Source organism: Colossoma macropomum, unplaced genomic scaffold, assembly GCF_904425465.1.
Source record: "Colossoma macropomum unplaced genomic scaffold, Colossoma_macropomum, whole genome shotgun sequence".
Taxonomy (NCBI): Eukaryota; Metazoa; Chordata; class Actinopteri; order Characiformes; family Serrasalmidae; genus Colossoma; species Colossoma macropomum.
Window position 1 is genome coordinate 41915836 of NW_023494791.1, and position 27400 is coordinate 41943235.

Here is a 27400-nt window from a genome sequence, read left to right on the forward strand (position 1 = left end):
CGAAACTGGCCTTTAGCAGTGCTGTCTCATATGCTATATGTCCAGACGTGCCTTCTGATAGCGTTGGGACGTTACGGATACTGAAGCATCAAAACCCGCTTCACTATTGCAAAACATCAAATCACCCATACTGTGTGACAAATGAAGACTGAAGCTTCTAACGTCACTGAACCACCAGCAGATATTTGACCGTGTTGAAAGTTGGGTCCTATTTCTACATCCCACAGGCTGTAAAGAAGGGTTTGAAACGCTCAATCTTGCATTTGTAATACATTAACATTTTATAGCACATTCACACTCATCAAATAAATAAACACAATTAAATATATAAAGAAAAAAGAAATACATACACAACAACACACAAGGCATCCTTAGGCTTCTAGTGCACATATCAGGTTGAATTAACCACCAGATGTCGCTGTTTTCTATGCTCAAAAGCTTTACCTGTTGTCCTGGGACGATCTGAGAACCTGTAGAGAGGAGAATTACCTCTCCGCAATGTCTTCCGGGTTTTCAAATGCTAGATGGCGCTCCCAAGTGAGTCCAAAATGAATAGGTTGATATGGAGCATGTGAGCAAAATCATAATAAATAAATGCTTAAACATTTTTAATGTAAAAGAATGCATTCATTTCCTGAACACTGAACAGCGTAAAACATTTTAACACTGCTGTAATATTTTAATAGCTTTTAAATTCAAGTTATAGGAGTTTACAACTCTTCCTTATAATACATCCTTCTACCTTCTAAAATTAGAGAAAAATTCTGGGCGAGTAATTAGAAACTATTTAATTTTTCGTTTTTAGCTGTTAAGCTCCATTTACTCCCATTCATTGAGGACTCCCTCATGGGCGCCCTCTGCTGTTTAGCAGTCCTGTTTTTGATATAACGGGGGAAATAGGAAGTGGCCAGGCTTCTCATAAACTGGCTCTGGCACAATCCCCATATCCTACAATATTCTTCATTTTTTCTCGTGTTGTTTTTATGGGTTTATGTACCAAAAAGGGTCATAATTCATTTTTATATGTTCACACCATTTTACGACTAGTAAAGATTTATGGACTGGAAAGTAAATGATTTGAATTTTGAAGTTTTAACAATGTCTATATACTTCAGCAAACTCTTTACCTCCTAAAAAGTGAGGAAAATGTGGTGTTCTGTAATTAAGGGCCCTGTAAGATGCGCCCACTGTTGACACCAGTGTTCAATTACACACACAGCTTGTATCATCTCCATAGAAAAGAGTTGCCAATGCAATGGAATGCTCTAGAACAGCTCCACATGAACTTAAGATCACCTTGCCCAATGCCAAGTGTTGGCTAAAAGAAGTATAAAGTTTTCCAACTTTGGGATGTAGGGCAGTAGAATGTTGTATGGAGCGTTATCTACATTGATGTGGCTTTGTCCCATACTTTTGGGTTGGGTTGGAGGGGAGTTTGTGATTCAGAACTAATGAGAATCACATGCTTTATTTTGTCCACCAAGCTTTAGCTGCCCTGGATCCAGCTGCTCTGACTACCCTTTGGCAGCCTCACAAAAGGCCTCATGAAGACTTTCTTTATCTGTCTCTTCTCTTACAAGGCTCAGTTAACTTAATTGAGTCATGGTACCTTATTGAAATAAGTCCCGTGTGTCACCCCTGAGGGTTTTCCAGAATGTCGTGTTCCAGGCATATGTCTGTCACACTGTGCAGTCATTCTGTAACTACTTAGAACTGTCGGTTCTAAAGAAGTGTGCATGATGGAGAAACCAGTAACTGGTACTTTTAAGGATAAGAGTAATCAGAGAAACACCAGTTACTGAAAACATGTGGGAACTAGCTTTCTGACAGGAAGGTCGACAGGACATGACTGAGGTGCCCTTGAGCAAGGCATCTAACCCCCAACTGCTCCCCGGGTGCTGTGAATAGGGCTGCCCACCGCTCCGAGCAAGTGTGCTCACTGCCCCCTTGTGTGTGTGTTCACTAGTGTGCATGTATGTGGGTGTTTCACTGCACGGATGGGTTAAATGTCGAGGTCTAATTCCTCTGTGTGCAAACACAGTTGGTAAGTGGTTCTAAATTGAAATTCAAAGAGATAAAGGGATGTTGGAAAACAGTCATGAAAAAATGAATGGCACACAAAAATAACACATAAGTGGGGAAGAAATAAAGTGCAAGGAAAATGTAGGCAAATAGCCCTTTAATTAAAGCTGACACCTTTATTGACCAACATTTCCTGGAGTTCTGGATCAGTATTGGCAAAGCTTCTCAGAGTAGTGGTACTGATCTAGGATCAGATTCCTCTCATTTACTGTGACTTTACTGACAATAACAGATCCTAGATCAGCACTGCTACTCTGAGGAGCTTCATTGACCTTTTCAACTCCTTGGGACTCCAACGGTGGTTCCAAAACGCACTTCGTCATATTCTTCATAACTTTCATATTTCGTAAGCTAAATTTAAAAAGTGTGTGTCATATGAGAGCTGTAACTGTCTTCTTTCCAGTCAAATAGATGGGTGATGTAATTTTAAACCCTCATAATAAAGAAGCTGGAATTTTTTTTCCTACTGAAAGTCGACCCATTTTTCCACAAATCTGGGCTATAAAATATAAACAGATGGCGTCTCTTCAGTGATCTGCTCTGTAAAAATTATTTTTATAAAAATATACAAAGAGTTTCTAAGATTTCTGGCTTTCAGTAGTAAATCATAAGCATATAGCAATATGCGTATGATCATAAAACACATGTTCTGTTAATTTGAGGGGAGCTTTTACAAAAAGTAAATAAAGAAAAAAAATTATTTCATGCAGTTACTGAATAATTTGCCTTATGATTTGATCAGGTAAATTCAGATGGAAAACCCAAAATAAAGCCTGATGAATACAGGCCCTTATCTTGAGTTTTAGACATATGCATTCACTTACGAAACCAGCTGTTTTGAAACAAACAGTCCTTCGTTCTTCCCTAGAGTAAATCCCCTGTCTCTGCTGTGTGTGATTCACTGGGTAGAGTTGCTTAAGTGTCCTGATGGTCATCTGAATTATGAAAATTCCACTGTAAGGACAGAAAACGCCTTGTGTTTTTTTTTTTTATTTGTAAAGCACTTGAACATGACTTTGGAAATCACTTATTATTTATTATTGAATATGTTTTTTAAAATATCAATAAAACAGGTGATGTAAAAAAAAACACTAAAAATAGAAAAGAAAGAAGAAAGAAAGAAAGATAATGTAGAAAATATTGTGATATTTTCGTGATTATATGTCGTTATTTTTGATGCCTTTTTACACAGCTATTGAGAGAATCCAACATCAGCTTGCTTCTGTTTTCATTTAGCAGCACATAAAAGCTGTACTGGCCGTATAATTGGCCTGTTCTAACATTTGACTATTTAATAATGCTACTAACAAGAAAGGCATTTAATTTTGGCACATTGAACGCTGAACATATTTTTTGATAGGTGGGGCGAGACAACAGCTGACTGGTAATATTCAGATTGGTACATAACTAAGCCAATCAGTCATAAAGAGACAGTTCAGATCAGGTTCATTTTTATTGCGTTAATTGTGATGCACAAAATAATACTACAGCTACTGTCACTGCTGTTAGTACTAGTAAAGCAAGTGTATTTTCATACACTGTGGTCATTCAAATTGCTTTGAGAAAATAGAACGATAATTCAAATGAAAATTTAAAAAGAGGTAGGTGACTAGAAAATAAAAACATGATTAAAACAGTAGATTAAATTCTAGAAGTTAAGCATTAAATTAAAAATCTAATTCGAACCTAAGTTAGGATAATAGAGTGCAGTTACAGTAGAGAAATGCAGTATAGCTTTACACTTTAAACTGAGCTGAAAGCTGCTCAAATAGAAACGTTTTCAGCCTGGATTTAAAGTGTCCAGTGTCTGGGCTCTTCTTATGTACAAAATGTAGCATTTTACAGATCATTAATAGTAGCTTAAAGTCTATTCTGTAACAGACTGATAGCCAGCATAGGAATTTAAGAATGGGGTTGATGTGTTCCCTTCTTTTACTCCCAGTGAGACTCTGGCAGCTGCATTTTAAATCACCTAAAACTGTTTGATTGTCTTTTTTGGGAGTCCAGTTATGAGACCATTACAGTGATCAATCCAGCTAGCAATAAAGGCATGGATGAGTTTCTCCAGGTCTGCTTTAGTCAGACAATTTCTGATCTTGTTGATGTTCTTAAGGTGATAAAAAGCTGAATAAGTAACTGGTTTGACACGACTGCTAAAACTAAGAGTCCATTAGTACACCAAGGTTATGTACTAGTTCTTTACATTTTATCGCTCTTGAATTCAGATTTCCAAATAAAATAATCTGTTTTATCTTTATTGAAGTTTTGTCCCATCCAGTTAGTGAAGTGCTCATGGCACTTGCAAAGTGAGTCAAGGGGACCATAGTTATTTGGGGAGAGGGCCAATCAGATCTGAGTATCATCTGCAGAGCTGTGGTAAGATATCCCATAATCTTTGTAGTATTTGGCCAAGAGGAAGCATGTATAAATTAAATAAAAGCGGCCCAAGAATTGAACCCTGGTGGACACCGCAGGTCACTAGCACTCTCTCAGAAACATTATTTTCTAATTTGACCAATTAGTACCTGTCTTACAGGTATGACCTGAACCGTATTAGGACAGTTCCTGAGAATCCAACCCAGTACTCAAGTCTGTCTATAAGACTTTTATGGTCAGTGATAACAAAGGCAGCACTGAGATCGAGCAGCTTAGTGTCGAAGCTTTAGCTAGTGTCACTCAATTTAAACTTTTAGTTATTTTATTTTTTCCCCATTTATTTATTTATTTATTTGTTTATTATTATTCACATTATATTTTATTATTTTAGTCTTTTTAATTTTAGTTTCCTTTTTTGATCTTATCCTCCTTTGTTTTTTTTACAGTTTTACATTTTAGGTGTGGAAACAGCCTTAAGTGTCTGATTACCTGGTGCCCATGAATTCCAGGATCAGTGAAACTTTGCAAAAACAAGTAATAAAATGTCACCAACCGTAACATTAAACCAATTTACTGAACACCTTTTGGAGAGACAAGCACTTTTGAGTCATTTTGAAGTTTTTAATGTGTATCTATTGCGTGTCTGTGTGTTATAAACATGCCTTTTCCCGTTTCAGATCTGGACCACACAGCGGATGTCCAGTGAGTAGATTTCCAAATAAATAATTCTTTCCTGGTCAAGTGCACTTTCTGTTCTGTTTTTAGTCATGAGTGGGTTTAGCCTGCCTGTCAGGTGTTTCAGCCACAGCATTTAAACATATATTTAGGGTAAGGAATATGTTTTTTTATTGAGCTCCTTCTGTTAATAGTTAAAATAGTGACTTTCTTCAACTCTTTAATTCCCTAACTTGAGACTTTTACTTTAAAAGTAAAAAGGGGCAAGAGAAGAGAAAACAACAGAAACATTCACTAGAGCCTTCTGAAACCCACTGGTTGACCTTCTGACATGGAATAAACCACTTCAAATGTCATTCCTTTCATTTTGGGTGTTCATTGTGATGGCATTTGGAAGTGCAGTCAAGGTTTTCACTTTTCCATGGTTTAGTCCAGTCTTGTAGAAGTCTTGTTATATCGTGTTTGTACCTCTTTGTTCACCATTTCAGGTTACATTCTTGGGGTGACTCTCTGGAGGAGGCATTTGAGCAGTGTGCGATGGCGATGTTCGGCTACATGACTGATACCGAAACTGTTGAACCCACTGACACTATAGAAGTGGAATCTGAGGGTAAGAGAGATGGTCTTACTTGGTTTTTCCAAACCTGTTATTTATTGAAGTCAGATTGAGGTCACTATGCTTAATTAGATGAAGGAGTCAAATCACTCCCACACTGCACTGCCTAACAGTCAAACTAATAGAATCATCTGCAGTCAGGGCAGCATGCAGGAAAGTACTGCAAAAGTATTCCGTGTGGTAAGTTAGAGCAGGACAAACAGACTGATACAGGAAGTATTCAGGAAAGCAATATTAGGTTAATAAATCTTTATTTTGATGCATTCTGAAGGTGGCGTGTCAGGTACTTCTGTGTAATAAAGAAAGCATTGATCATGTGTCTGTTAGACCGCAACAATAACTCCCTTGTTTCTTTCTGCTTAGGGGACGATCTGGAATCACTCCTCTTCCATTTCTTAGACGACTGGCTTTTCAAGTTCAGTGCTGATGTCTTCTTCATCCCCAGGGTATCACACCATCATCACCATCGCTTAGATTTGGGTTCTCATTTTAGCAGATCATTTAGACAGGGCCAAAAAATTAGTGCAGTACAATTATTTCAATTCATTCTCCCTTCTGGGTCATACTTAGGGGTAAACTATTCAGTTACAACTTTAGATATAGCGTAAGTAAATTGTTAAGAGGTAAATAGATTAATTCAGAGTTTGTTTGATGTGAAAGATCCAATTCTAGAGAAACTTACACACGTACAAAATTGTTCACTGTGGCGGTCACAGAAACCAGACCTCTGAAACATGTAATGCATTTAGAAGCTACCTTACAGAAATCGATTACATGGAATGGTTAGGAATATGTTGCCTGGTGCCTGAGACATTGTTTTATTACAGTTTTGAGCTAAGATTTTAAATCCATTCGTGATGGAGAGGGTGATATAAACAAAAGTTTCCCACTGTTCTCCTGTCCTCTCCAAAATAGGAGCACATGGCCGTTGTGGGCAATAAAGGCATGGGCGTTTCACTGAAGCTCATTTTGAGGCCCTGACAACACACACAAACACACTGACTCACTATTTTACCATAGTCAACATGAGGTTTATCAACTTTAGGTTCACTGGTTGTTTTGGACAGTAAACAAAATGGCTATATTTATGCTGTTGATACCACAATCCCTGGTTCTTATTAGCACCACTGCAAAGAAATCTGAGGTGCTAAGTTTCTTTACAATGCACCAATTCACATCAAACCACTCTGAATGACTTTGTTTACTTTTTTACATACTATGCAGAACTTTTGTAAGATTGGGGGGATTCACTTTTAAGGTTTACACTTTATTAAATCAACATGTGTTGCACTAAACTGGTGTTAGTAACCAAAGAAATAACGCAAACGAAAAAAAAATGGCTTGTTGAGAAAAGTTTGTCACTAACTAATTAGTGTTAACCAAAGATTTAGTAAAGACTTTACAAACAAATTTAAATAATGATGAATTCAGCACCATGTGTTCAGCACCATGTGTTCAGCACCATGTGTTCACAAATTGAGGATAGCAGTCATACTTATTTATCTGAGAATGGTCGTATTTATTGTTTGAATATTACCTAATGCAGCTCATACCTATGCAGAGAAAATACATGTTCACCTATCAATTTAAGAAGCACCTAATATATCCTGTGCTTTTGTCAGTCATGGAAAGCGCCTGACACCGGTGTGTGGAAGGAGTATGTTATGTCAAATTTTACATTCATAAATGTAAATGTTTTCTTTGATTGTTAATCAGTGTCATGTTATTTCATACACTCAAGATGTTTTGATCTCATGGTGAAGTAATATTTGTAAATGTAGACAAAATGAAAATTCACTTTCACTTTTTCAAAATTCAGCTGTGGGCAATGAAGACACAGGTGTTTTTTGAAGCTCATTTTGAGGCACTTGCCAGCACGCGCACACACACACACACACACCCACGCTCGCTGAAGGAAAAGATTTTCAGCCTGCGGCATGTCTGGGAATTCTGGCTACCCTCATATGTTTTCCTGTGATGCTGGTCAGTGAAGGGCAGAATGAGACAGAATACTGAGGTAGAGTTCCTTTTGGAAAAAGTCCTAAATTTTAGTGGTGTGCTGTATGATAAAACTTGTGACACCCTTCATCTGGGAGTGTTTAACTTTGGAGGGAGTTTGTGCCCATTCAGTCAAAAAGACTTGTGAGTTTAGGAATTTAACTGATGTTGGGCGAGAAGGCCTGGCTCGCACACAGTGATTTCAGTTCATCCCAAAGGAGTTCAGTGGGTTTGAGGTCATGGCTCTGGAGTGCCTCCAAATCACTCATTAGTCTATGTCTCTTGGACTCCCGGCTACGGATGGCTGTAGCATCACCAGGGATCGAACTCGCGATCTCCTTATGACAGGGCCAATGCTTAGACTGTTGCGCCACTCGGGAGCCCCTGGATAAGCTATTTTTAGGCACTTAGCGATCTCACTCTGTGAGTTTGTTTGGTCTACTGTTTAGTGGCTGAGCTGCTGTTGATCCTAGACACATAATAAACCTATGTAACGTCATAATTATCACAGTTAAGCAAAGCAGAGCTGGCAAGACAGGAATTTTAAGAACTGACTTGTGTCAAATGATTGCATGGCTGTGTTTTGATTTTACACACCTGTTAGCAAAGGGTGGGACTGAAACACCTGAACTCAGTAATTAGGAGAATGTCCACATTCTTTTGGCCATATAGTGAACTTTTTAATTAACAAAGATGAAAGTTCAAATGCTGCCACTGTTTTAATAATAAGAATGTTTAGTGATTATGTTAACACTGTTTTTACAACAGGTGGTCTTTTTCTTCTTTTGCTCGTCCTGAAATTGTTCAAAACATTTGTCCGTATAGTTGATGCTGTTTTTAATTTAATTAAAACATCTTTTCTTTAGGAGGTGAAAGTTCTGCACTTAGACCGGATGCGCTTCAGAATTCGCTCAATAGGGTAAGTTCCCCAAGTGCACAGCTCTTGAACGTTGTGTTGTTGAAGGGATGAATTGGCACCTTTCTCATGCCTCCTTCTTTGTTCAGTGGAGCACAAGGAGTGTAATTCACTGTGTAATTCATTCTGAGTCAGTCTGTCTGGTCATGGGAGGACAGCATGACTTCACATATTCTCTTATGAGGTAACTTAATTATACACCAATCTAGTTATTGACTCAGTGTGAAGTGTCTCTGTTCATGATTTCTCAGTCTGTTATCAAGGGGATTTTTGCTACGTCTTTGTCAATGTCAAATTTATTTATTAGAGCACATTTAAAAAAAGACACTGTTGGCCAAAATGTTGTACACTCAGTGTAGGAAACTCATAAAATAGGCAATAAAACACAGAACCAGTTAAATAAAGACAATAAATGCAAACTGTAAGATTGTAACATCAACATAAAAGATGAGCAGCTCTCACATTGATTCAGAAGCCGAAGCTAGAGTCATGCTAAATGACCTATTTGTCTGTGACGATGCCATAATTTAGGTTTAGTCAGGTTTTACTTTCGTCCTGCCTGTTTTCCCATCATTTATTTGCTTGACGCCGTAATTTCCTGTCAGATGTCCTTACTAGAATAGTCACAATACAGAAATGTCCCATTTCTGACTTCTGGGGGGTAGGGGCTTGGCAGTTCAATAAACATCTCAGGCTAAAAATAACAACGCAAAAACAAGACGTAGTCTCCACTTTTATCACTTTAATTGTATTATTTATTAATTTACCAGAACAAGAAATTATTATTTTAGTGTAAATAATTGAATAAGCAAGAATTTAACAAATATATTGAGTGTGAATTCTACGTATTGAGGGGTCGTGCAGATCTTGGGGGGAAAAAAATTTGTCTTAAAGTAGATTTGAAAAACTTAAGATGCTAAAATGTCAAAGTTTGTTGTTTTTTAGACAATAGAGGTGTTTTTGATTTCACAAACTGTGCAGCAGGCCTGATATTCCCCCCTATTGATATTGACCTGGCTGTAGTCAGAAGTCTGGCTTGTGAGACAAATAACACTAATGTGCGTTTGTATTACCTTTAATACTGAATAAATGGTAAAATCAGAATATGAAGCCCGGGTTTTTTCATAAACCTTTATAAACTGAGAGGCATTAAACATTATATAGCATGTTTAATACTTTTAATTTGCTTTGTAATTCGCCTCCTGTTACCACCTTTAGCATAATGCTATTTCTTGTTAGTGCATCTATGGGATTTCTATTGTGTTCATGTCAAAAGTCTGCAGCTTAAATGTTTGATGTTTGTAACAGACATTCTAGTTACATTTATTTTGTATGGTGCAGTTCAGTAAAGAACTTAATTTAGAGCTGGTGCAAATAATTTAAATACTCAATGTCGATATTTGTTTTTCAATGTAGTTGATATTAGTTTCATCCCATGAAAAATGTAGCCTAAATTGCAAGACATTTCAACAGCAAAGTCCTTTAGATAAAACAGTTACTGTAAATATATCAAGAAATATCTCTGATTCTGCCATAGCAACTTACAGAGCATGAGCTTCAGTCTGATTATTATGTTGTTGCCATCTACTGAATATATTTTGAACTACAGTAATGAGCATACTTAAAATTAAGAGTAATTATGAACTGTAAAAATGGTTGTTTTCAAAGGTGACTTTGAGAATAAGTATTGGGGAAAAAATGCTTTTTAAATTGGTAATAACTTACTGGTGACAGACTTGCCAAATCAATTGCTCATAAATTACAGTATGAGTGCTATAAATAATTACAGAACTCATACTGGAATTTATGTTTTCGGTGACATTATATATTTCAATAGTTTTTGTACAAATCTACATATTGGCAATAGTATATTATTGTAATCAGCGTTATCCTCTTTTCTGAATATTGTATGTATGCAAAAATACAAGCAGCCATTTTTTCAAAAGCTAACAGGCTCCTGTAATGCTACTCATGGTTGGGCTTTAAGTTCACATATTTATTAAAGTATTCACCCAAATATCCAAAGTGAAAAATTCATTACAAACATGTCTTACAAGCTCCAAAAGTTATTAGCTATAAGTTAGAGCTGTATAGCTGTATAGCTGGCTGAAATAAGCATTATCATGGCAGAGTATTACTGACGCAACAGAAAATTTACAAAGTAAAAGCTTCTACATTAAAGTCTGCTATATGATGACATATGACGAATAATAAAAGGTTTATGAACTCACCTGAATACTTCATTCTTTATTGTGTATTGGTGCAGTTTGGGCTGGGTAACCTAGCATGTTATTAAATAGCTAGCTAGCGTTAGATAGCTAGACTGCTAAACTTGTTGCATTAACTTGGGTTCACAGATATTAATGTGACTCTTTTAAACATTTAAATAATAAACTGAAAATCCAAAATAAATTGAAGTGAGGACAGTAGTTCATTGCTTCTTAATACCTAGTTTTACAGTATAGCTGATGTATGTTTTGATGTATAATTACATTATTGTTAGAAAAATATTACAAAAGCCACACACTAAGGTGTTTATATAGTACAATCTGATTGTACTGTAAAAGTTTTCCCAGAATCCAGCAAAGTTGGTAATGTTTTTGTTGCTTTTTTTATAATTTTTTTTTTTAATACACTTTTTTGCCTAATGTGAAAACTCAGTTACTCTTTGCATTGTGGTAAGATTTCAGGATAAATGGGCCAAAATAATAAAATGTAAAATAATATTTTAAATCTACTTAAGGATGAATATTTTTTTCCTTTCCTGTAAAGTTACCGGTGCTGGTCTCTCCTTCCTCATCTGAAGCCTCTACTTTGAAATCCATGTCTGTGGTTTTGTAACTTAAGATATCAGTATCTTCAGAACCGTTCAGCGCCAGGTACTTTTTCAGCATTCTTTCATGATGTTGCACCTGACTGTTACCGTTGTTTTTGGCATGTTCTAAGTTGTATCCCACCTACTCTGCTCTCCAGAAAGTATGGACATATTTCTGGGCACGGCTTTATACGGATATGCTTCGTAGCCAGAATGTAAGCTAATGGTTTCTTTTTATTCCGCAGAAGCAAATTCATGATTAGTCATGTGAAACTGGCAAGATAGACCTATCATCCCATCATCACTCTTAAGCAGTAATTGTTGTTAATAGGGGTGAGCTGAGTACAACCTAATGCAACAATAACAGAAAATTTGATGTACTTTTTAATGTATGAATGAAAGAGCATGGTTTCGGTCATCACATTTTCTTTTAACAACCTTATCTATGACTTTTCATAGATTCTCAATAACATTCTCAATGAAGATGTTTTTTGTACCAAAAAGTAACTGTTTAACATTTTATGACTACTGAATTTTATGTAAAAGTAACAGAATTCACACCTACATTTTTCTTGTTGGCTGGAATATAGCACTGTTTTTAGGAGTTTTAAGAAATCACAGTGAGAGTTAGGCAGGCTAAATTACAGCCTCCACATGGCAGGGTTAGTTGTAACACAGTGTTACAGCTACACCTCCCCAAATAAAGTGCATACGTCTCCATATAAATTGAAAACCGTTGATTTTTTCAAGCTTCACATTTTAATTTGCAAATATTTATGTTCAACAGTCTTTTGTCACAAGTGACATTTATATATTTTTTCTGTATTTAGGTTGGAAAGCTTGTCTGATTCAAACAACAAACAGTATTAAATTAATTGTTTGCATTGATTCACGATATTTTCTAGTGACTGTAATAACTAGCCAGTTAACCCCACCTATCTTGTAGCAGTTTTATCCGTAAACTGTGGGTTCTGGAAACAAAGCCATTTTCACTTGTATAAAATCTGTGGATTTATCGTACACGCAAACTTGTCGAAATGCATTTCAACAAAATTTGCAGTTTTGGATGCTTTGAATGCTATGCCATTCATGTGAATTATGTAGTTTTAATGTTTTTAGGGTTGTTTGTTTGTTCATGTTTCATGAGCAGTGTTTGTTGGTTGCATCTTCACATATGAATAGTGGGTGAAAAACACTGACTTTTTGTCTGAAATTGATGTAGAACACGTTGGTTTCTGTGAACAGTCATAACGACTATGAGAGCTCAGCGTCGGTCTACAAATTACATTACATTGCAAGTGGCAATTATTGGGGTCCAAGCACGACGTTTTTAGAATGGCCTCAGTTTGTAATTGATCTGGTGCCTCAAAGGCAGTTTTTCGTAAATAAGTCAAAAAATATGTAAAAAGATATGCCACTGGGCATGACATGTATAGTTGTTCAGCTCAGTTGACTAAATAATCCCACAGCAATTAATTCTGTATTTTGGTATTGGAGTGCACCACATTTCATGTTAAAATCACTCAATGCGCCTCTTAGGAACAATGCCACTGGACCTTCTTCAGGAGATTGGTTTTTGAACTTAACATCTTTTTCATATCTTTTGTATAAAAAGTATTAATTTTACTTTAATACTGAAGTTAACCTAAAAGTTTCTGCTCTGATCTTTCCCACTAGGCTCAAAACCAATGTTGATTCTGCTACCCATTTTATTTATTTATTTATTTTATTTACTTTTTGTTTTTGCCTCAGTCATGTCATATTCATTTGTGTTTGGCAGAAATTAAATGGTTGTAATTCACTACTCCAACAGACATGGAAAGACTGGTGAGGATTTTTAGGCCTGCTTTTCCAGAATTACATTCATGTACTGTAAACATTGACTAGGTTTAATAGGTTGCGAGATGAGTACACAAAATAGGAAGTACATTGCCTTACATGCCTAAATAAATTCTCCATGCAGTGTTTTTGACACAATAATTTTAGTCACTGGAAATGTATCATTTTAACACGTCCCACTCCCGACTCTGAGGCTTCCTCTTGTGATAATGTCTGTAGCATCCAGGCCTTTCCATTACAGCTCCATACCAAAACCTTAAATGTGTTTTTACATTGGTTGTATAGGACTGCAAGTATCTGGTCATATGTTGTAGATGCATTGGTTCAAACAGTAAAAGGTTTTGCCAGTAATCTGCCAGTAATTCCACCTGTGCTTAGAAAAAATAGAAAACTTTTTGACTCTCAACTCATTTATAATAGAAGCCATTGGACAGGTGTTGAATTTAGTCTGTAAAGGTTTGTGAAACCATTTCTGTAGAATGTTTTTATGAGTTCGTCATTCAAGTATTTGTAAATTAGCTATAAATCTGTGTAATTTGTTTTTTCAGAGCTTTGACAGCTTTTCCAGATGGAAAAATCTGTGATAACACCAGCATAGTTGTGTTGGCAGAATTTGTGTAGGCTCAGTGCTGTTTTTATTACTCAGTGCACTTCAAAGTTAGGAATTTTGCCCCTCCACTCCTAAAAATGCATCCCCACCTAAGTGTTGTGACACACTCTGGTTTGCCTTACCTACACTGACCTTTGTGTAAGTGGTGTAAAGCAGTACTCTTCCACAGCACTCCCTACCCTGGCAAGTGGTCACAACCTATTACAACCTGTTGTTTTTGTTTTTTAATTTAAAATTTAATTAAAATATATAATAGTGAACAAATGCCAGCCATTTATTTCTTTATATCACAGTATTTAATGTAGAAAATAAAAGAAAATGTAGAAAAACTCTGTATTTATGTGATTACTATTGCTACCATAATATAAATTCAACTAGCGCCTCTGTAGATTTAATAGCATGTCCTTGAGTAAGTACTGATTATTACTGCAGGAGCCTGTTAGCTGGTAAGCTGATTTGTTAAACTAACCTATATATGTTTAGTACAGTTCTGGGCCTTTTACTTCTTATATACAGAATTTGTGAACATTTAATAGCAATATTAACCCATTATCAATCATAAACATAGTAAAACATGTTAAGATGATACTGAGATGAGTTTGAATATTCATTTATTTGAATAACAATGTTTATTTTGTTAAACCTGTTAAAGTGTAATTTTTTCAACTGTACCTTTTAGAATTTCATCTTTTTTATACATTTTGAGGTGTATTTATGGTTTCAGCTACAAAATCAACATTTCTTCATATACCTGGATCTCAAAATGTTCTATGTCATAAACAGAACTGGCCTCCTAATGTCTACTGACCCTAGCTCCGCCCCTGAGAACAGCTGTAACAAGACATTGCATGTAATATATTAATTGAACATTAAACATGAATATGACATTTTGTGTAAAAACTACAAAGCTAATGATGCAGTGCAACTAGACTGATGGTTAGGATAAATTAAGTAATAATAATCAGTTAAATTTTAAGTAAAATATTCATGTTTTTACATATGTACTGTTCTTTTCTGGAATAAGGGCAGTGCTTAAATCTATCAGCCACTCTCATCTCTGTAATGTCTACCCAGATGTCTTATAAACATTACAAATTTCCTGGTAAAATTGCCTCTCTCCCATCTCCTTGTGGAAAAGTAATACAATCCAGATTGTCCTTTGATTGAGTTCTGGGGTAGGGGCCAAGTGACATAGGAATGATTAATCAAAGAGGCAGCAGATAGTCAGCTGTGAAATCTCTCCAGTCTCATGTCTGTCTCATCCTTATTCATAGAATTATTAATTATTTACTTATTCACTCTTAGATCCCCGAGTTCTTATTCTCCAGGGTATATTTTGGTTTTTCCATCTGAATTTACATGACCAAATAGTAAGGCAAATTATTCAGTAACTGCATGAAATAAATGTAAATTTGTATTTATTTACTTATTTTGTAAAAGTGCCCCTCAAATTAATAGAACATGTGTTTTATGATCATACACATATTGCTATATGCTTACAATTTACTGCTGAAAGCCAAAAATCTTAGATGCTCTTTGTATTTTTTTATAAAAATAATTTTTACAGAGCAGATCACTGAAGAGGCACCATCTAGGATTCAGTTTATAGCTCAGATTTGTGGATGGCTCGCCAGTGGGTCGACTTTCAGTGGAAAAAAAAAAATTGTGAGTTCAGCTTCTTTTATTATAAAGGTTTTAAATTACATTACCCATCTATCTGACTGGAAAGAAGACAGCTCTCATATGACACCCACCTTTTGAATGTAGCTTATGAAATATGAAAGTTATGAAGAATATGAAGTGTGTTTTGGAACCTCCGGTGCTCACATTGTTCACATTGAGTGGAGATGCGAAACCACTGAACAGTGCAGTGCTGTCACTTTAGTATGCGTATTTATGGTTCTGCATGCTTTGAGAAAGCAAATATTATGCTTTTAGAAACTTTAGGAATCCACTTCTCCATCCTTCTGCTTCATAATGACTTTAAGCAGCTCTTCCCAATCCTGCACTTTGAGTGCACTGGTATTGCCCATGTGCCTCATTCGTACACGCCCATGTCCTGTTACTAAGCTACTTTGAGTGTTTTGGAAAATACTGGCCGTTTTGTCAAGGGCTGGAGCTTGCGAAATTAAAATGAATCAGTTAACATGCGGTAATGTTGTGCATGATATCAGCTGCACTTTCACCACTGGTCAGTTATGCGAATTGTTTTCCAATGATAAACATTACGTCTGCTTTTAAGTCAGCACCTATTATACTGAATGCAGGTCCTCGTTCATGAATTGAGATTATGTAGTAATCAGTGATTTCTGTGAACAGCCCAATGTATTTTTTTTTGTACAGTTTTTCAGTTGCAGAGATGTAAACAGTCTTTTAGAGTGGTTTGATGTGAAATGGCTCATTGTAGAGGAAATTGCATACTTTGATTTATTTATTATGAGACATCATAATCTCTATGCAAATATAGCCGTTTTTGTTTCCGTTTTTAAATGACCAGTAATCCTATGTGTAGGCTTTAATATGTATTGTTGATAATGCTAAAATAGTGTTAAATCTGAAAAAAATGTGTTTTGGGAGAGGCCCGTTTTGACCTACGGTGGCCTGCAAGTACCTCTCCACCCTGACTGGGTTTTAATATAATACATTTACATGCCTAGTAAAACCCACACAAGAGAGAATGTCTGCTTTTTTACCAGCCACTTTGTGTTCCGGGACTTCTCCCTGACCAATTGACATTCCATACCAGTCCTCACTGTTAAAAGTCATTTACAGTGTAAGCGCTGATGCTAAAACAGACCAGTATTTTTTTTTATTTCTGTTGATCCGCCACAAAGAGATTATGTAAGCCGCACTGTCCCACCCTGATTACTTCAACAAAACCAGACAGTGACCTCAGCAAGCAGGGTTGTTTGTTCAGAAAATGAATTAACTTTCACACTTGTTTATTAATTAGTTCATGCACAGTGGCAAGAAAAAGTATGTGAACCCTTTGGAATGATCTAATTTACAGCAGTAATTGTTCAGACAATGTGACGTTATACATCCCAAGTGTAGACAAACACTGCAGTAAACCTAATAACACATCTTTCAGATCTTTATTGTACACACCAATGAAACATTCACAGTGCTGGTGGAAAAAGTAAGAACTCTTGGATTTAACAACTGATCAAACCTCCTTTGGCAGCAAAAAATTCCAAGCAAGTGCTTCTGCTACCTGCGGATCAGACTGGCAGCTCAACCATATTCTTCGAATGTCTGGTGTGAGCCGTTGTTTTGAGGTCATTCCGCATTCCCCAGCTCTTTTGAGGTCATTCCTATTTTGGCTACGTTCTGGGTTCTGACTGCACTGCTCCAAAGGGTGGGTTTTGTTTTCATGAAGCTGTTCTCTGGTAGATTTACTGTGGCTCATTGGGCCTCAAGAAAAAAGAAATTTTGGCTTTCAAGAAATGTCCCACTTGTGCAGTTTTTAACAAGATCCTGAGATTCACCAGTGTTTTCTTATTTGGGATTTGTACTAAGAACAGCATCTACACACACTCAAGAGCGCAAAGGTGCAAGCAGTTCTGCGGTTTAAGAACACGCATGAATCTGACGTAGAATTTTTCTTACGAGCTTTCTCAAGAACACATTTAAGAAGAAACTTAGGAAAATATTGGTGAATGAGGTCCAGTGTCCTGCTGCTTCACCTTCTATAGAACTTTTTACGATAATGGTTATCGTTCTAGGGCTAGAGGCAGCAAAGAAGCCCCAAATCATGATGCTTTCTCCACCATACTTCACCATTGGGATTGTGTTTCATGTTGGTATGCAGTGCTCTTTTTACACCATAAGTAGCACTGTGTGTTCTTCGAAACAGTTTAACCTTGTTTTGTTAACTGATGAAACTATTTTCCCAGTAATATTTTGGAGTGTCAGGACAAGACAAACTGCAGGCGTATAGCAGTGTTTTCCTCTGTGGTGTCCTGCCATGGACACCATGCTGCCTGTTCAATGTTGTCTAGATGGTAGACTCATGAGCAGAGATGTGAACCAAGTTGTGAGCCTCAGCTGTTACTGTAGGGTTCTTTTTACTCTGTTGAGCGTTCTGCATTGTGCCTTTGAAGTAATCTTGGCTGGTACCCACTTCTGAGAAGAGCAGACAACAGTCCTAAGTCGTCTCCATTTATAGACGGTTTGTCTGACTGTAGACTGATAAACACACAAACTCTTTCAGATGACTTTGTAACCTTTTCAGTTTATGCAAATCAGCAGTTATTGATCATAGGTCTTTCTGCAGGCTCTTTTTGTGAAGCATGGTTCACATCAGCAGAAACTTCTTGGGAATATCAAACTGTTTGAGTGGTTTTTGTAAGTCAAAGTAGCTCTAACTTCAGTCCTCTGATCTCATTTCATTGATTGGTCTCCAGGTTTGCTAACTCCTGACTCCAGTTAGCTTTTGGTGAAGTCATTAGGGGTTCAAACACTTTTTTACACCAACACTGAAGGTTTAAACAATTTTCAAATCCCCTGAAGGGATGTGGTGTATTTTTTATGGTAAAAATCTGGTGCACACCAGATACTATAAAGTGAGCACAGCATACTATCAGGTGAGCACCAGATACTGTGTGGTGAGTGCTCAACATTACCAGGTGAGCACTGAATGCTATGTGGCAAGCACCCTATTGTATGTAGTTATTATACTATGTGGTGAGCACTCGATACTGTCAGGTGAGCACCAGATATCAAAAAAAATCTATCACGTCTATATTTGGTGCTGACCTGATAGTATCAAGTGTTGACCTGATAGTATCAAGTGCTAACCACGTAGTATCTGTTGCTGACCTGATAGTATCAGGTGCTCACCACATAGTATCAGGTGCTTATCACATAGTATCTGGTGCTCACCACATAGTATCAGGTGCTGACCTGATAGTATCAGGTGCTTACCACATAGTATCTGGTGCTTATCACTTAGTATCTGGTGCTGACCTGATAGTATCTGGTGCTCACCACATAGTATTAGGCGCTTATCACATAGTATCTGGTGCTCACCACATAGTATCAGGTGCTCACCACATAATTTAAGACGTCTTTGTACATAAATGCAAGTAATTCCAAAGGGTTTACATGCCTTTTTTGCCACTGTATTTGGGCTTTTTGCAAAGCAGGATGTTGCTCAGATTGAAACCCTTTTTTTCTCCGTAGCTGCTCAGTAGCATATGTGAACTACCCAAGATCACCCACTACCCAGCCCAAACACACACTAGGCCCATTGTAAACAGTTAAGAATCACAATGACTCTAGAGTTGCTCAAAGAAGGCCCTCAGGTGAAGCTCTCAGTGGGCTCTAGTGCAGGCATGTCAAACTGGGGACGTTCCAGGACAAAGTGCTGTGGAGATTAGCATTTACCCTCATCTAACACACTGAATTCAGTTCATGAAGATCTTGCTAATTAGCTGATAATCTGAACCAGTTGTGTTTGAGAAGACAGTGTGCTGCACAGTGTTTTGGCCCACAAGGCCTGGAGCCTGACACATGCTTTAGTGTGACATGCCTTTTTGGAATCCCCATGCAAAAGCAAGTCCCACCCCAGAAGATGGCGTCATTCTAACCCCCACATTTTATTAGGGCTTTATGACTCATTTGCTTATGGACTATGTAGCCTCTTCAGCTACACCTCAATATCCCAGCCAGACACTTCTGGCCAGTTGGTTGGATTGTTTATGCAAACAAGTTGCGAAAACATGCACTTCCTACTGTTTGTGTTTTTTTGATTTCTTTCTACCCCTTTATTTGCTTCTTGTCACTGTGTTTGTCATGCCTTGGTAATTTCCCAGTCATAACATTTATTTCTGGTAAGTATAAATATTATGCCTGCCTATCATGCTTGTTCTGTCTGTGTGATTTTTGGAGTCGCATCAACTGACTGGTCTTTCTTTATTCTCTTTCCATTACAGTTGGGGAGAAGAGTTCAACCTGTCAAAACATCCGCAGGTCAGTGGCACCATTGTTTTCCCTTACTCTTCTTTTAACAACACTCTGTAAGCATTGAGGAACTGAGGTGACCAATTGTTTTTAAAGGGAAATGTTTTCTCGTTCTTGTTTGATATAGGTTTTCATCTGTTCAACAGTTCGGGGTCACCTTGGTCGCATTTTGCAATTCATAATGCACCAAATGTTTTTTAGTGGGTGACCGGTCTGGACTGCAGGCAGGCCAGTTTAGCGCCCGGACTCTTTTAATACGGAGCAATGCTGTTGTAATACATGCAGAATGTGGTTTGACATTGTCTTGCTGAAGTAAGCAAAGCCTTCCCTGAAAAAGACGTTGTCTGGATGGCAGCATATGTTGCTAAAACGTGTATATCGTTCAACATTAGTGGGGCCTTCACAGATGTGCACATCAACCATGCCATGTGCACTAAGGCAGCCCTATCCCATCATGAATACTGGCTTTTGAACTGTGCACTCATAACAAGCTGAGTGGTCATTAGCCCAGAGAACACAGTAACCGTGATTTCCAAAAAGAATTTTAAATGTTGATTCGTCGGACCACCGGGCACTTTTTCACTTCACCTCAGTCCATCTTACAGGAGCTCAGACCCAGAGAAGGTGGCAGCATTTCTGGATCCTGTTTATTTATGATTTCTTCTTTGCGTTTTAGAGTTTTATCTAGCATTTGTGGATGCAGCGACGAACTGTTTTCACAGACAGCGGTTTTCGGAAGTGTTTGAGCCCATGCAGTGATTTCCTCTACAGAATCCTGTCTGTTTTTAATGCAGTGCCGTCTGAGGGCCCAAAGATCATGGCCAGCAAATACTGTTTTTTGGGCCTTGTCCCTTACATACAGAGATTTCTCCAGATTCTTTGAATCTTTTAATGTTATTATGTATTTGCTATCCGGTGTCGACCAGAGGTGGATGGGTTCCCTTTTTGAGTCTTGGTTCCTCTCAAGGTTTCTTCCTCTTGCTCTTAGGGAGTTTTTCCTTGCCACTGTCGCCATTGGCGATGCTCATGGGGGTTGGACTCAGATTTTTCTATAAAGCTGCTTTGTGACAATGCCTGTTGTAAAAAGCGCTATATAAATAAACTTTGACTTGACTTGACTTGACTTGACACATACCATAGATGAGGAAAAGCAAAAGTTCTTTGCTATTTTATGTTGAGAAATGTTCTTCTTGAATTGTTGCACTATTCGCTCATGCAGTCTTTCACAGAATGGTGAACCCCTCCTCATCTTTACTTCTGAAAGACTCAGCCTCTCTGTGATGCTCTTTTTATACGCAATCATGTTACTGACCTGTTGCCAATCAACCACCAGGTGTTTTAGCATTACACAACTTTACCAGCCTTTTGTTGCCTCCCGTCCCAACATTTTTTGGCATCAAATTCAAAATGGGCATATATTAAAAAAAAAAAATTCTCAGTTTCAACATTTGCTATGTTGTCTTTGTAGTATTTTCAATTAAATATAGGATTTAAATGATTTGCACATCATTGCATTTTGTTTTTGTTTACATTTTGCACAGTGTCCCAACTTTTTTGGAAATGGGGTTGTAATTTATCACTTTTCATTTCATCATTCTGATTTCCTGCAGCTTTATCAAACATCTCATATTACATCTGTATCATACAGCTGTTGTGCTGGTCTTCTTTTATCAGTAGTCAGTGTTTGACGACAGGTCCACTGTTGGCTGGATGTTTTAGTTAATGGAAAATTCTCACCTTAGCAGTGACCCTGACCTAAGTGCACCTATATGGTAGGTGTTTCTGATAAAATGGCCAAGGACTATAAGAATTTAATGTGTTTCTGTTGTTTTGTGCACAGCCTGTATTTATTTATTTACTTTAATCTGTTTTACATTCATCAGGCATTCCTATAAACCAGTATAATAGACAGCGCATTACAGTCAATGAATATACAGGCCTAAGCTGTGAATAAAAACAGTCTGTTCTCCTTTTCAGGGCACAGAGGTGAAAGCTATCACCTATTCAGCCATGCAGATCCGCGACGACCAAAAGCCAGAGATCTTGGTCATCATTGACATCTGAGCTACGATCAGAGACGTATTTGCACTCTTGCTAATTTACAGGAGCTTATAATTATGATGATATGACTGTTGACTGTAACTTTGCATGCTTTAAAATGATCAACACTGATTAAGGAGACCCTGGTGGAAGCGATTCTCTGTAATGTTTCTTTTTAATTTTTCCAGACTGTGTTTGGAGGATTATTTTAAACCCTCAAACAGGAACTGCTGAAACTTTCCAGCAGGAATAAATATTGACTTGGCACTGACTTGAATAAAAAAAACCTGGCTCTCATTGCTGATCAAGTTTTTGGGGGGTACATCAGGAACCTACCTTCCTGCTCAAATGCAGCTCCAGGTTGACTTCTTTGTAAAAGGACACAGTGGTTTAAAGGGAAGTTTACTCAAAGCAACATATGCTGGAAAAAAAATCGTAGAACTCTGTGAGATTATTTGGATTTGGAAGTTGTAATAATAAAAGACTCTTATTTAACAAACAGCGCAAACATTTTAGTTTGATGTCCAAATGGTTTAAACAAGTCATCGAAGTAAGATGTGAATGCTTACATTTAGTCACTAATGGTGCATTTTTTACTGGCGTCTGAATAGAATGTTATGGTATTTTGGCCCATTCTTATTTTAAGTTTACTTTTGGGATGACTTGCTTGATTTGTTTTGATCATGCTACAGTTCAGACTTGGGACAGGAAGTCTAATTTTTGTGCTTTCCTCCTTAAACAACTAAACTGCAAGGAAAAAAAAGAAGAAATTAACGCCTGCATTGCTCAGGCAGGTCCAGCTGGGCATAGCGGTGGGGGTTTGGTGAATGCAGATGTGAACAAAAATTAGGTGCCTTCAGATGCTTAGCAGAAACAGTAATATCAGATGCTTATTCAACTGCTCAGCTCTATTCAACAAGGCTGCCACTTCAGACCTGTAAAACACCACTCTATTATTCACTTTTTTATTATTATTATTATTAAATTTGCAGATGTGCTCACAGTGTAGTCAGATACTGCTGTTACATTATGCTGCAGCGATCAGTGGAATGTTCTGTCAATTTTCCCAACTTCTGCTGTCGATGGCGGTGGTGGAATAAACCAGGTGGTTATATTTTTGAGAGCCATGAATGTAGAGCATCTAGTCGAGGTGCATGGAGTCTTATAAACAAAAATTAAGAGTGCAGAGCATCTTCCTGTCTTTTCCCTCTGTAAATAAGCAGTCCACACTGCCAAAGCTGCTCTGATAAGCATCCATTTCTGCCAATGATGCTGTCACCATGGCGATGTTTGCATGACTATGCATGACTACCGCCATGAGGCACAGACTGATGTTTTTTTCAGTGCCAACATGGAAACGTGGCACAAAGTAGATAAATGTCAGCTAGAGATCCTAAAGAAGATGCCTCTCCAAAAGAGACCATCTGAAATTCCAGTCTGGGTTGTGCTGGAGATCTTCAAAAGCTCTTACCGCACCTGAAACAACTGGAGGGCGAGTGAGGGCAATGAACTAGTGCTGTTTGATGTCATTGAGCACGTTTCCATTTCACTGGATTTGCGCAGTGGGATCGCTCTGCACATCTGTGTCGTCTCTTCAAGGTAACTTGCACAATTTAGTGAGGAAAAGTATACTCAGCACAGGAAAAAGAATCACTGCACTATATTTTTCAAAAAAATAATTAAGATGGCTTGACTTCATTATCACTTCTCATTTTCATGGGACTCAGTTTTTAAGCTAGAGCTATGAAAATTTGCATTATCATATAGCTCATACTAAAATAGTGTTTGTGCTGCTCACATTGACAGTTTTTGTACAGCATTTGTTCAAACACGTTTTTTTTTTTCACATACGATATGAATAGTGGGATGAGTCTAATGCTGCATTCACGTGTTTGTGGTAGACGAACAACAGAAAACCGGATTTTCAAAAGAGCTGTGATGGAAAATTCTTCCACCACAAGTGGCAACTTTCTAAAGTCCGCAGTGCTAAGCAGAAAGCTACGTCAAGAGTTCAGCTTTTGCCGCTGGGCTTAACGGTGGAATAAAACATTGTTCCAGTAGTGTTGTGGACAAATGTGATCATTTTAGCACACTTGAGATAGGAAACCATGTTTATTTTGAAAAACAGTGGTTTCCTGCTTTCCTCATCTAACAGTTAAACTGCAGGGAATAAAAAAGAATGCCTGGTCAAGTAGGTTTTGGTGGGTGCAATAATGAGTGTTTTTCTGTGCATGCTTGTGTAATGTTCTTATGGGACTGAACACATTTAGTTTTTGGACAGCATTTGTTTAAACACAGTTTTTTTCAATAGGTAATGAATGGTGGATTAACCCAATCAGGATTTTGCGTCATAAATCACACCTTGTCTTCTCAGCTTTATAACTCAGGAATGCTTTACCGCAGCAGTTCACTACGCACATCCTCAGAAACTGCGGAGTCTCCCGCTTCTAAAAACAGCGGCCCCATCGCGGTCCGACGAAGCGTCTGTGAGTAATCCACTGTGGAAAAACAGTCACATAGACGCTCCTTCACAGTTTCTGTTTTATTCTTCTAGTAAATCTCAGTTTCTGTGCTGATAAACTCTGCATTTCGCTTTATTTCCACTACTATTATTTATTATAGGGCTTCTGAAATGTTTACACGGTGTTTCAGATCTAATATCTGATTAGTTGAGTCAGTATTATCGACCGAAAACGCCTCTTCAGCGCCTCTCAGCGCCTCCGCCGATTAGCCGCTCTGAAGCTCCAGGCGCGTCTTTCACTGCCCTCCGCTAAAAAACCGCTCTTTCGCTCCGCTCCTCGCGCTCTGATTACTGCGTGCGCGCGCATCTCACTTTATTTCCACTACTATTGTTTATTATAGGGCTTCTGAAATGTTTACACGGTGTTTCAGATCTAATATCTGATTAGATGAGTCAGTATCATCGACCGAAAACGCCTCTCAGCGCCTCCGCCGATTAGCCGCTCTGAAGCTACGCGCGGCTCGGCAGTGTTCCTGCTGTGTTTGTGCGCGTGTTTCCTAGCAACGGCGCGTCGGTCACGTGACGCGCATCTAGAACAGAAAAGCTGCGCGCGCACCTTCCGAGTCTTCTGGCGTCTGTCCAACCCCGCTGGACTGATCCAAATTTCAGGTTTATATTACGGTACAGACTCTTTATTGTGTGTTTTCTAGATAAACTAGTGTTTATCTGATCATTTCTGGAAGGATTCTTTATTATAGGAGTCATTGTTATTATAAGCAGCTGATAATAAACACCCAGTGTACTAAAACAGTGTTGTATTAGCTGGAATATTAGCCATATTGGCCCTGAACAAAAAACCCAAAGGCTTGACCTGCTGTGTCAGCCTGTCACATGCAGTTTTAGCAATCTGCATGTCTCCTTTAGGTGAGAATATCAAGAAAAATAAGTCCGCCTGATGCTAATCACATACTATTTCACAGTAATAAGCCATATAATGAACAATCATCAAAATTCTTATATTTTCAGCTCATAGACACTTTATCCTAAAACTTTCTCATTGACATTTAAGAGGTGCAGTGATGTTTTGAATAGATACAGTCAAAAATACGTAAAAAAAAACAGGCGCTTGGTAAATTTTTGATCAAAACATGTCCAGTTTCATAAAAATATCAAACTTCTGTGGGCATTTACAACTCAGGTGATTACATATTTGAGAAGCCACATGTCTTCTGAAAATAAAACAACATATAACATGTGGCTGTCTCATATAATTACTAGAGTTACAACAGCTGAAAGAGGAACTGACAAAAACGGGGGGAAAAAAACACCTAATAGTGCTAGGGCTCTAAGGGTTAAGTATAATGCTGCATTCACATCTTTACGTGCAGAGCTGTTCTTGACCTCCCTAGGGACCTAAGCAGAATTCAGTAAAGGAGCCTTTCTGCCTGACCCATGAGCCATGGAAACCATTTTGCTGCTGCATGAACTAAACTAATCAAATTCATTCAAACTGGCTCCCACAGATTGCCTTTCATACATTTTCAAATATAAATACTATTTATACTATGGCTTGGCTGAATACCTGATGGTTGTTATTTACTGGGAGATGTGGGTCCATTTGCCCTGTATGCCCAGCCAGTCAACACTGTAAATTCAACATTTAATCACTGGTCAGTGTCCATCCATCGCTTTCCATTTTGCATTAATCCAGAGTTGTAACTATAAACCTTGACTGAGAGACAAGACTATAGTCGTTACCATGGTGAATGGTGGAACGTTGAGTCTAACGGGGTGCTCACGTTTGCCTTATATGGACGACAGCAAACTGGATATTCCATTGTTGTCAACCGAGCTGATTTTTTGGAGAGCCATAGTCATCAAATGCCTTTTTGTTGAATTCCAGGCAAATCCGGTATTAAACAACAAAAATAAAAGAGCACTCCTGACTTTTTTGCCACCTTAAATAAACAATATACTCTGATAAATTTCTCCTCTTTTGACCATCCATTGTTGCTGGCACTGCAGGATATGTTAACGCAGCATAACTGCTAGAAACGATAACACTGCCCCTCATAAACATTACGTACAGGTTCACATGCATACTGACACAGATATGCACACAGATATTAGCAACTGCCTGGGATTCCATAGGAATGGCCTCACAACACTTTAGTGACCATCTGGGATACCATAGCAACGGCCTAGCAAAACCTTAGCTACCGCATGGGATACCATAGCAGTGGCCTAGCAACACCTTAGCAACCACCTGGGGTACCATAGCAAGGGTCTAGCAATACCTGACCAACCACCTGATGTACCATAGCAATGGCCTAGCAACACTTTACCAACCAGTTGGGATACCACAGCAACATCTTAGCTACACCTTATCAGCCACCTGGGATACCACAGTAACAGCCTAGCAACACCTTATCAACAACCTCGGGTACCACGGTAACAGCCTAGCAACACCTTATCAGCCACCTGGCTTATATCAAGCCAACTTAAGTCGTTCACAAACTTTCCTTTTTAAGTTAGTCTTTGACCATTACATTGCTACTTATGTGCTTGACTGCATGGTTTACTTTATTTGATCAAGCCATTAGACACACATAAATGTGACAGTGGTGGAAAATGCCTGAAGCAGTGATACTCAATTAACTATGGAGATAAAGTTTGATTTAATATTTCTGCAGTAAGCAATCCAGCAACAAACGTTTAACAAGTTGTCTAGGCCTGTGTTGTTGTACAAGATCACATCTGGCCCCACAAGACTAGTGACAATGTTACCATGTCTAACAAAGATATCGGGCCCAAAAGTCTGCCTAAAGCCTATCACAAGACAATGAAACTAACCCACCTTTTGAAATGTCCAGTCACAAAAATTTGAAGACCGCAACTTTCAGACTGTCCCCAAGGTTTACACTTGTGGTTTTGTGTACTTGTGTATTTTCAGCGGAGGATTTTAGCCTGACTTTAATCTGACTTTAATCCTGGTTTGACCTTTTTGA

At 38.0% G+C, this 27400-nt stretch overlaps 1 protein-coding gene across 1 annotated transcript in view; it reads left to right on the forward strand.

Annotated features, from left to right (window-relative positions):
* The window catches only part of zbtb8os (zinc finger and BTB domain containing 8 opposite strand), a 25665-nt gene extending 3437 nt beyond the window's left edge, over positions 1 to 22228 (forward strand). Inside the window, exons 2-7 of the mRNA XM_036575096.1 lie at positions 5136 to 5160; positions 5622 to 5743; positions 6113 to 6195; positions 8614 to 8666; positions 19864 to 19900; positions 21869 to 22228. Of these exons, the coding sequence (XP_036430989.1) occupies positions 5136 to 5160; positions 5622 to 5743; positions 6113 to 6195; positions 8614 to 8666; positions 19864 to 19900; positions 21869 to 21955 (407 nt within the window). The 3' untranslated portion in view covers positions 21956 to 22228. The remainder of the gene's footprint in view (positions 1 to 5135; positions 5161 to 5621; positions 5744 to 6112; positions 6196 to 8613; positions 8667 to 19863; positions 19901 to 21868) is intronic.
* Positions 22229 to 27400: the final 5172 nt, after the last annotated feature.